Source organism: Alexandromys fortis, unplaced genomic scaffold, assembly GCF_014885135.2.
Source record: "Alexandromys fortis isolate MF-2015 unplaced genomic scaffold, M_Fortis_MF-2015_v1.1 scaffold_46, whole genome shotgun sequence".
In the NCBI taxonomy this organism is placed as follows: domain Eukaryota; kingdom Metazoa; phylum Chordata; class Mammalia; order Rodentia; family Cricetidae; genus Alexandromys; species Alexandromys fortis.
The window spans coordinates 11276660-11288084 of NW_026067919.1; the positions used below are offsets into that span (position 1 = coordinate 11276660).

The 11425-nt window shown below is 46.8% G+C and overlaps 2 protein-coding genes across 7 annotated transcripts in view; one reads left to right on the top strand and one right to left on the bottom strand.

The window, feature by feature from the left end:
* The window catches only part of Wdfy4 (WDFY family member 4), a 222821-nt gene that overhangs the window by 162343 nt on the left and 49053 nt on the right, over positions 1–11425 (top strand). The window lies entirely within an intron of this gene.
* Lrrc18 (leucine rich repeat containing 18) overlaps positions 2960–11425 on the bottom strand; it is an 18994-nt gene continuing 10528 nt past the window's right edge. For both annotated transcript variants that reach the window (XM_050140695.1, XM_050140696.1), the window contains exons 2-3: positions 8682–9542; positions 2960–4011 (exon numbers count right to left, since the gene is read on the bottom strand). In XM_050140695.1, the coding sequence (XP_049996652.1) occupies positions 3987–4011; positions 8682–9445 (789 nt within the window). In that variant the 5' untranslated portion in view covers positions 9446–9542 and the 3' untranslated portion in view covers positions 2960–3986. The remainder of the gene's footprint in view (positions 4012–8681; positions 9543–11425) is intronic.

Here is an 11425-nt window from a genome sequence, read left to right on the forward strand (position 1 = left end):
GTAAGGTTTCTATCCCCAAACGTAACACCTCCTCTGCGGGGGCCAGCTCCTTGGAAGCCCAATCTAGGGTCAGCAGATGTTTTTACTTCTGGTGGCAGCGAGACCAGGAAGATGGGACTAGTTTTATCCAGAAGTGTGTATGGGCAGGGCAGTTACCATCCCAGGAGGTGTATTCAGTGAATTCGTATTAACTATGGGTGGGTCTGACCAATTCACTCAAAATATCAATAGCTTGCGATATGTGGTGTCTGGTGCTCAACCAAGTGACAAGCAAAACAACCCCAGACTCCCTTCTGCTGTTGAGACTATTATATTCTCATGAGGAGGATACACATCTCAATTTAGTCTGGGAACAGAAAGAAGGTCTGGTGAGGGAAAGTTTAATAAGAGAGATCAACTTGAATTAAGACATAGTCAGCCACAGGCCTGTCATGCGTGAGACCGGGAAGAAGCTTTTGGGGGTCAGGAGGCAAAGTGCAGTTACACAGGGAGCTTGGCTAGTCTGGCGAAGGCTGCTGCACTGGCATGCTGGGAGCTGCAGGGACCAGACAGAGGCTCAATAACGAGTTTGTGAAGTCCTGGAGGGAACATGAGAGCCGGGCGATTTTGAGTAACCGGGAGGAAGGGGGCTAAGGGTCAGCAGAAAAAGGGGAAGGGGCCTGGCTTATGTCTGAGAAGAATTACCTTGGCAGTTGGGTCAGGAAAAGAAACTAGTAAGTCAAGGACAGAAGAAGAGACTGGTTCAGAGCCGGCTGCAGTGGCCCGGGGATCAGTGCTGGTCAGAGCCAGCAGAGCAGTGATGGGAATGGTCAGACAGCAGACAGGGCTGAAGGGACAGACGACGGGATCTGATGACAGGTGTGAGGTGTTGGTGAGAGGGGGCACTCAGTCCTGAGTGGCTAGAAAGCGCAACGGGGGCAGCCCGGACGAGCCGCTGTGCTATCGGCAGCTTTGTTTGGGATGCGTGAATTTAGAAGTGTCTGTCACACTTTCAGGAGGGGGTCATAGGACACCATGTAGAAATGCGAACTTCCGAGTTTAACGGTGCGGGGGAGGGGATGGCGGGGATCTTGACGAGATGTAATTTGGACTAAATGGTATTTCAAACCAAGCAAGTGGACAAGGGCAGCCGGTGAAAGCATGCTTGTGGAAAGAGGTGGAGAGCCATGAGCGGTGCCTTGTAAGCAGACGAGCCTGCCGAGAGGATGCAGGTGGGATGGCCCACTAGAGGGGAAGCGGGGAGAGACAGAGCGCTAACTAGCCCAGGCTGCGGGTGTGGGAAAGCTCAAAAAAGCCTGCTGGGCGCTGCAGGTAGGGGTGACCAAAGAGTCTCAATAGGCCAAGCAGGATACGAACTGAGATAGGACCACTGATCTTGGCAACACAGAATCACTGGCAGCTCCGACCGATGTCAGTTGCTGCTGACAGAAGCAGAGCATCAGCTCCTTCGCTCAGAGTGGGATGTCACAGTGAGTCGGGGCACTGCTGCGGGTCTTCGCTGGGAAGGTGGTTGTTGGCCAGCTCTACCGGACATAGTTCAGTAGTTGATGAGGATAAATTCTAGGATATCCCTGGCCGGCTGACATCACCCCTGGGCATCTTACGCTGCTCTCGTGGGAGACTTACTGCCTGGACTTGGGGTCCCCAGGTCATTTTGCTGGAGGTTGTAATTATCCACCCAAGTGAATGAATAGAAGCAAAGAGGACTAGTCGCCTCGTATGCCTGGAGACAAAACAAAGCAAGCAACAAACAACCCAGCTCACCTCCGTGTGTGACTCACTCTTCTAGGCTCATGAAAGTCTGCTGGAAGCTGTAGCTTGACCTCTAAGTGAGGACTTCCCCTTGGCCAGTTCTGGTCTAGGCAAGCTTTAAGAACGCTTTGGCATCACTGCCCCAGGATCTCCCAACCAACAGTCTCGTAGGTAATCCGCCCCAGAATGGAGACCCTTGTAGAAACCTTCTATCATCCGCTGAGAACAGTACACAGTGCTCTAGAGTTTATAACAAAACCCAATTTTCAGCATAGTGTTTTACCATTGAAGAGTTTCTGTTTATTTTCTTTATACATTGTCTTTGAAAATGTTTAGAGCATGGGTGATAAGAAGCTATGAAATCCCTATAAGATGGTGATCTTTTGGGATGGGTGACAGTGCCAAGGACACAAGCTCAGCAGCCTCAAGCTCAGCATCAAGTCCCCTTCTTACCATGCTTCTGCCTCCAGTCTCTCTCCCCGGAGATCAGTGTATCTGTAATGTACATAACCACTTTAGGAAAGCTCACTCCGGCTCCTCCCTGAATGGAGCAATAAGGTTCTTGGATGTCTTGATCATATGAAACCCTGAGAAGTCTATGGTGGAAGATGACTCAGTCCATCCCTCTGGGTGTAGGGAACAAGAGTTATAACCAGAGGTAGAATAAATACTGTCACAAAACTCGAGTGTGACAACCAATATTCTAGCACTCGGATGATCCTTACACATTCCTGCAGCAACATGGGATTGTGCAATAGGTGTGTGAAGGCTCGGAGTGGTGGGAAGCAGCTTACTGGTTCATCCTCTCCAGAGGCTACATGTGCTCAGCTAACTCCAAGAAGCCTAGAACATAGACACAGAAGCCATACCTTTTTTTCAAAGCAAGTTTCTGAGACTCTGCAAGGATACAATCAATAATGAGTGTGCCCAGTGAGCTGAAGGTAATGTGTTCTTTTGCTTGAAATGCCTTAACTCTATGACATGGCTGAAGAATTGCAGCTCAGAGGCTATTCAGTATGCTAGTGTCTCACATTAACTGTGCCATAATGACTTTTAAGTTTGTACTGGAGAGATGTGCAAAGATCTGCCTATTATTGAGTTTGACTGTAATATTTTAAAATTTTATTCTAAAAATAACTGTAGATTCACAGAAATTTGCAAAAGAGCAGAGTCTCTATAACTGCCTCATTGCCTCTCCACCCTCATGAGAGCATGCTTAATCGCTGACTTACACAGTTTGAAAACCAGGACGATTCCATGTATGTCTGCATCTTTGTGAGTTTTGTCATGTGTGCAGATTCGTGCAAGTGCTGTCTTTCCGTCATTACAGAGACAGTTCTTGCCCTGTCACTTCTGCACACTTCCTTTCACACTTTCATTTGTTATTTAGAGACTGTCCTATAAACTTAATCACAGTTTGCAATATTTGAAGACTGGCCCTTTAAACCCTGGAGTAATATCACTGAGATCTGACTAAGTTGTTGCATATTCATAGTATACTTCTTTGTAATTGCTGAGTAGTACTCTATAGGCATGGTATGATACTAGAGTTTGCTCAGCTACTTGTAGATTGAAAGCCATTTGGTTGTTTCTAGTTTGGAACCACTACAAATAAAATTGGCCGTTTACATTTAGTGTAATTATTAAAGTGTTAGAACACAAGTTGACCATCTTACCTTTTGTGTCTGTGCTTTCCTTGATTCCTGTTTTTCCTTTTGTTGCTTTTTTGTGTACAACTAAGGGGATAGTTAAAATTTGGCTTTAACTATTTATAGTATGTTTGAGTACATTTCTCTTTGTGCATATTTTATATGTTTTATCTCCTTCATAATTAAATGTAATTATATACATGTAATTTTTACAAGTTACTGGTAATGAGAATGTACCATTTTGAGTGACGTGTAGAGACTGAAACTTTCAGTCTTAACGTAGACTTTTAAGACTTTAATTGCCTATTAATTTATAAAATCTTTGATTTTCTTAGGCACTCTTTTTACATACATTCAGAAAACCACACACAACATCTTCCAAAGACATTTTCACAAGCAGGGAGCCTAGAACCAAGGGAGACAAAGTGAAATTTATAAAGCAATTCAATAATTTGGGTAGCATCGGAGAACCTGTCTTCCAGAATGTTCCCTCTACCACTCTGTCTTCTAATTTGGGACTTTTCCTCTTCAGAGTCGTTTATTTCTGTTGGCTGATTGGTCTTCATGTTTTTGCCATAAGCTACTCTAGGAGGTAGATGGTGAACGCATCCTGAGGAATAGAGACAGAAGAGACTAAGGCAACTGCTCCAGGCAACCAGGGCAAAACACAGGTCACACTGTGATCACACCAGGGCCACCCAGACTGGACCTGGCTCTGAGAAATAGGGACTACTGTCACGGTGGACGGTTTCTGTTCTACTTGAGAAAAGAGAAACCCATGGCTTTGTATCAAGTAATTCCAGGCTTAATGCAACTTCCAGGGAATAAACATGACAGTGGCATTTTATAGAAGGAAAGAGTATGAATATTGAATAAGATGCAGAAGATGGCAGCTAAGTACTCAATCTCTCCAATCTTTGCGCTGTCTGGTAGCCAGCACTTCCTAGCTAAAAATGGGTCTGACTGGAATGCATGCCAGACAAGTCAAAGATGTCTGCCTGCTTGGTTCTCAATCCTAATGAAGTTCAGTGTGCTTAAACCCCTTTCTGAGACCCAGGAAAAAGTGAAAGTGGCAGGAAGCACCATCAGTGAGGATGGAAAGGAAGCATCATTGTGTACACTAGCCCAACAGAAGGCTGCAAGTCCGTGAGCAAGGTGATTCTGAGGACCAGTGATAAGCATGCCGAGAGGTGGCAACTCCAGTGGGGATGAGGCAGGGAGAGGACAGTAGAGACAGCAGACAGGAGAATTCACAGTCAAGACCCAGACCCTTCTCGGCACGGACTGTAGCTGCAATGTTTTCCTTAACTTCTCTTTGCTGACTTCTCTGGATACCTAGGAAAGGTGGTACCCATCCTCCAGAGAAAGAGCTTCAGGAGGAGCAGTTGGACTGGGCAGCACCCACTGACTGCTGCTCTCTCCTAGATTATGTTTCTGTGTGGATCCTGAAATGCCTGAGTCAGAGAGAAAGAAGCTGTAGTTGCGAGACTGGCTCCCTAGTGGGCACATCTGAGACTCCCCCTCCTAACTGGGGTGCTCGGGGTAAGGATTCCTGTAGAAGTCTCCATGCCTGGAATGAAAATGATATGTCCTGAGAGCCTTGGCTAAAACTCTGAATTCACCCAAGACCTCAGAAAGGTACAAGATATACTAGCCAAGTATTCTGCCAGCCACTTCATCCAAGACCTTAGCAAGGTACAAGACATAGTAGCCAGGTGTTCCAGACAGCCATTTCTAGAATCCAAGTGCATCATCAGAGTGGATATTAAATCACTTGTGCCATGCAATTCCACAAGAATGAAGTAATTATCCACACCTCTCCGGCAAGCTCAGAAGAAATCAACGCTTTGGGTTCTCCTGCAGACCACTACAGAGATGTCCAAATAGCCCTGGGCCTCTAAGTTTCTCACTGTCTTTGCACACTGGCACCAAAAGCACAGACTAAGAACAACAACAACAACAGCAAACTCCAAACTTTCTTGACAAGCAGTTCCAAGAAGAACCCCAGATTTTGGGTGCAAAAAAAAAGAACCACAGAAGCCTCCCAAGGGGGTCACAAACTGGCTAAAAGTCACAAGGGAGAATGAAACCTCGCTGTGAAAAGATGGGATTTACTGGGGACGTAGATGTCTGTCATTTCCAAATCATTCCTTTTTTAAAAAAAATATATTCTTGCTATTTAATCTTGGCTACCATCTAACTCTCAGCAATAATGCCTTAGTCTCTCAAGCCATGGGACTGCAGGAATCCTTCCATTCTATCACAAGCTAGGCAGAAGGTGCTGTTGATGCTAGCAAAAGAGAAGGGAGGGAGGGAAGGAGGGAGGGAGGAGGGAGGGAGAGAGGGGGGGAAGAAGGGATAAAGTAAGAGGGAGCAAGAAAGGAAGGAAGGAGGGAGGGAGGGAGGGAGGGAGGAAGGAAGGAAGGAAGGAAGGAAGGAAGGAAGGAAGGAAGGAAGGAAGGAAATGCTAGTTTTGACAACTGCAGGGACTGTCACTATCCCAGATTTCACCCATAGCCACTGAGCCACAGATGGAAGCCCTGGAGGTTTCCCATCTAAAAGGCAGACCTCTATGCTCTTGCTGAGGGGCAAGACAAATTCTGTCACCAGAGCTCACAACCTGAAGACCTGGCTAGCGACTTTATAAATGAATTTATTTGGAGTTTTGCCTAAAACTTGAAAGACAGAAATTCTAAGTATCTTTCCCCCAGAGCAGTGTTAGAACTTGTAGGAAACGAGAGACAGCTTGTGGGGTGGTCCCTTTAATCCAAGCACTTGAGAGGAAGAGACGGCCCAATCTCTGCTAGAAGACTGACCCCAGTAAGGACCAAAATAGATGGGTCTAGTTAGGAGAAGGCAGTACACTGTGCTCCGATCCCCGATGCTACAGAGAAAGAAGCAGGGTAGCAGAGAGAAGTCAGGGCATCAATAGCAGCAACCCACAGCAAAGGCCATCAGCTCACATCCTCTTGAGACATCAGTTGCCCAGATGTTAGAGATGCAGGACTGGACAGAAAGATGCTCAGCACTTCACTTTCTATCTCTGGCTAGTGTTGTGGTCTACACAGTAAATTCCTGACTAGCTTAGAGGAAATGTTGCAGGCAGGGTGGGAAAAGAAGAAAAAAGAAGAAGAAACAAAAGCCAGGAAATCCATGCAGACTTAGCTATGGGCCCCATCAGCAGACCTGGTGAGAATATCTTTTTCCTAAGACCAGAGCTGTTTGAGTGACCATTTCTACTCCCAATAGACAAGTTTCCTACACGGACCCTTGTGCCCAGGACTCTGTTGTAGTTATTCACATCCCAGATATAACATCCCCTTTAGATGGCTTCCCAATAAATCATCTGTGATATTAAAGGAAGAGAAAGCAACCACACAGGGGAGCATGTGGTGAGTGGTTTTGTGGTGTATATTGCTGGTGGGTAGAAATGTGTACCGTCTACTTGATGACATGTGTCACAGCTATTTCAATGAAGACCCTTGAACACATGATTTGCAGTGATGCAAGACTGCCAGGAAATAATCTAAACCATGGTACCATGTGTTAGTCATCCAGGCACTCATCACAGAACCGTTTTCATCAGTGCAAAAATTAGAAACAACTTAAATGCCCACAGGAATGTATAGTTCTGCATATCATGAGAACGAGCGTCTTGCAGATGTTTGCGATGTTAGCTTCAAAGGCCATGTGACAACGTGGGTTTCAAAACAGGGTGGAAACGACACGAATGCTCTGATTTTAGCCACGTGGAAGCGTACACACAGAAAAATGACCAGGAAGAAAGTGTGCCACTATTACAGCTGGCTTACGCCACAGAATGGTGGACATGGTCAGCTATTCTATTTAAAACTAGACTGTTTGGGTCATTTTTGTAATGAAAAATATCTAATAAGCAGGGGGAACTGCAGCAGGAATTTTGAATCTAGATTATTCTGAGATTTTAGAAGTCTGATGGGGAGTATTGCAAGCTAAGCATTATGAAAGGAAAATGAATCCTAAGGAGCTGGAAGATGAAAGATGCTGTCTACTGTGGCTTACAGCGTAAAGAAATGAGCCTGTCCCCTGCACAGAAGCCTTCAGGGCTGTGCACTGGTCACTGCCCATCTCTTGCATGGAGGCCATCAGAGCTGTCCCCTGCACAGAGACCTCCACAGCTGTGCACTGGCCACTGCCTGTCCCTTGCATGGAGGCCTCCAGAGCTGTGCACTGGCCACTGCCTGTCCCTTGCATGGAGGCCATCAGAGCTGTGCACTGGCCACTACTGCATAACTTGCCACCCACTTAGCCAAGTCAGTGGAAGGGCCTTTTTGCAGGGTATCTTCCTCAGTCCTGTGTTCTCAGGCCTATGAAGTTGTGAGTGAAAGGGACACATGCTAGGGTTGTGTGTCTGTTGGGGGTGGGGCCTTACAATAATGGGAACATTGTCACCACAACTGCTATTTTTGCCTGAAGAACTAGTGTGGCTCCTGACTCTGCCTATGGCAGTCTTTTGGCTGCACTCTAGGCTCTCGTTTGTGGATGGAACTGACGTCCCCTGAGTGTCTGCTCTGTGCTAAAAAGTCCCTGACTTCTTAAGTTTCTCAGTCAGAATGCTCTGACCAGCTCCTTTCAGAGCTGGCACAATACCAATCAAGCTTTCTCCTTGCACACGGTCCTTGTGTCTACTACAATGACATCTTTCATTATCTAAGAGTCCTAAAGGGCACCGGGCGCGGTCACAGTCCGTCAAGGGCCTTCAGGAAAGCTCCTAGAGCAGCTGTGCAAATGTAGTTGCAAGTGCTGCTTCTGGCTATTTCCTGGCAAAGTTTAGTGGTAATGCCTGTCCATCTCTGGGATGTTTGCTTTTCTACCAACCCCTAAGAGACTGCTGGCCTAGAGGTCTACATCTAAAACTTTCCCATGGAATGGGTTCCATATTTGGGAACTGACAATGCGCCCCCAAATGCTAGTGATAAGAGTATGTTGGTAGCATTAGTTCCCTGGGCAATAGGCGACACCAGGAGCATTCGGGACAGAAATGAGATGGACAGATAGATGAGGGTGTCTTTGTTCCCCGAGCTGCATGTATGGAAAGAAATAATAAAGTATGCAGAATAGCAAGAGACAGAAAGCCCCTCAATCAACCAAACCATAGTCGGAGAGGTAGGGAAGGGTGTTTTATGGTTTGGATGAAAAGACTCCTACAGTAACACAAGAGTCCTTTCCTTTGGGTGCAGCTCACTGCCTCCCCCTTACCACCTCTTCCCTTCCTGCCTCAGGGTCAGGGTCCCAGGTCACCTCCAGTCTTCCTGGGAATCCTTGGCCATTGAATTGGGTGAAACCAAATTGGAAAAGATGGCCTTTCTTGGTGTCATGGGGGCCATGCTCTTGATTCTGTTCAACTTGTTCCTGGCCTGTTGGCATTTTTGCAGGCATGCTGAACACAGATCCTTCTCTTCCACCAGATAGAGATTTTCCAGCCTTTTGATGGTGTCCACAAATGTGTCTGTCTCATTTGCCTTTGGAAAGGGGTTCCCTTTTATGTTGAGCTTCTTCAGTTTGGGGAGCTTGGAGATGCTGGCAGGGATGGTATTCAGCAGGTTGTCATATAGCCCCACCTCATGGAGCTCCTTCAGTGCCCCCAGCGTGGTCGGCACGCTGTCCAGGTGGTTGAGGCCCAGATTCACAGTGCGGATGTTCTTGAGCTGGTTCAGTTCCACGGGCAGCCCGTTTGTGGTCAGCCTGTTGTTGCTCACGTTGAGGTAGAGCAAGGAGGTCATCTGACCGATGGACTCAGGGATTTTGTCTATGTAGTTGCTGTGCAGGTCCAGCCACCGCAGGTTCTGGAACTTGGAGATGGAGTCTGGGATCTTCCTGATGAGGTTCCGGCTGAGGTCGAGCTCATCCACATCATTGAGGCGCAGGATGCACTTGGGAAAGGTGGTGATTCCCATCTTGCTCAGATCAAGACGTTTTTTCCCATCAAAGGTGATTTTGATGCAATTCTTGGCTACATTGAGAGTGATCTTCTTGCCCTTGGGGCCTTTCCCGCCCTTGGCCATGGTCTCTTAGTATGAGAGTGTATTTGAAGGATATTTTTCTGAATTGATGCTGATGACGTTGAGGAAGGAGTCACATAAAACTGCTAGAAGGGAAGCTCTGATAAGAACAGAACACGATAAATCTGGTTAGTAGAGGACACCACACTGTGCTGTGACCCCTGATGGTACAGAGAGAGAGAGAAAAAAAAAGAAAACAAAACAAAACAGGGTAGAAGAGAAGAATCAGGATAGCAGCAGTAGCAAAAGTATCAGAGGTCTTCAACAGTTCTCATCTCTCCAGATGTCAGGTTCCCAGATGCGAGAGGCAGTGCTGAGCTGAAGGATGCTCAGTACTGCTCTCACTGTCTTATTCTCTGGCCATTTTCCTGGGAAGTAGACTTGTGACTCCAGGGTGTGTGTGTGTGTGTGTGTGTATGTGTAAGTGTATGTGTGTCCTTCTGACTCCAGGTTGTGTGTGTGTGTGTGTGGTGTATGTATATGTGTGTGTGTCCTTCTGACTCCAGGTTGTGTGTGTATGTGTGTGTGGATTGTGTCTGTCTGTCTGTGCCTGTGTGTCTGTGTGTGCATGTATGTGTGCATGTGCATGCGTGTGTATGCTTGGCTATGTTCTACTTTCCCAGACTTTCACATAGAGTCTCCTTAGCATTGTCAAAAGACCATCCTGGGAGGCTGCGGAAGGAGGGGCTGCTGCGTCAAAGGCAGCAGAAGCCTGGAAGGGAGGAAACAGCGAGTGTTAAAAATGGCTATCATATCCCTTTCACATTTGGGACCTGTAAGAGCTAGCAGGCTTTGTTTACTGTAACTGGGTCTGGGGAGCAGCATCCAGAGTGCCCCTCCTCTCCCTGGGTACGGAGGGTGCCAGGGTGGGGCTGCCAAAGCTTCTAGAGAATGCTCTTTCGTCTCCACTGCTCCCCAGCCTCCCCGACATCCTTCACACCAACAGTCAGCTATAGATTGCTCTGTATAACTAGGTTTGGGGGCAGCACAGAGAGCACCACACAGAGCCCTAGAATGTGGAGAGTTGTCTTGAAAGTCTAGTCTGGTAGTTAGCAATTTTCTTTAACTCTCTGCCGCAGTCTCCTTATTTGTGAAAACAGTCCCTTTACAGAGCTGCTAGGGGATATAGATGGTCTAATACTGCATAGCACTGGTAATGGGGGCTCTTAACCGTTAGTTACTAAGTACACAGAGTGTTCCCACTCTTCAACAGTCTCAGGAGACCCAGTGCTGTCCCTGCTGTCTGGAGAGGGAGACTGATGCTGAGCAGTGAGGGAGGCGACAGCTAGAGACAGGCTCTATACAGTCAGCAGTGGAGCGACACATTCCCAAATCTCCACAGTCTGGACAAGGGAAAGCAGATCAAAACTTAGGAGAGCCAAACGCAATCTAAGGCAGCCCCGGAGCTCTGTGGGCTTGTATTAGGAAGGAAAACGGGGTGTGGAGGGGCCCCTCAGCCCTTAAGAGCATTTTCTGCTCTTGTAGCAGGCAAGTTTAGTTCCCAGTACCCACGTGGGCAGCTCATTACCTCCTGTAATTCTAGTGCCAGGGAATCTAAAGCCCCATTCTGGCCTCTGGGGACACTGCAGTGAGGTGCACACACAGTTATACACGTAAGTACCTAATTTAAAATTCAAGTCTTCAGGTGTATGAGTAAGACAGGCATTTGACTGAACCTATCAGTTTATATTGGAAATTCTAGGAAGGGAAATAATGCAAGAAAATGAAGGGTAAACAGAAAAGAATGAAGTCAAGATACCTGTATGTGCAGGTGATCCGACGGTCTACATAGAGACGACCGTGAAATGTTTAGGACAGTCTTTAAACTGATAACTGAACTTAGCAAGATCATGGGAAGCAAGGTTAAAGATTCGGACACAGCTGCCCTGCCAGATATCTGCATATTAGGAAGTAACAAGCAGAAGCTAAAACTTGAAAAAAAAAAACCAATGTTCCCCAAAGGAAAATGCATCCATATGTCAT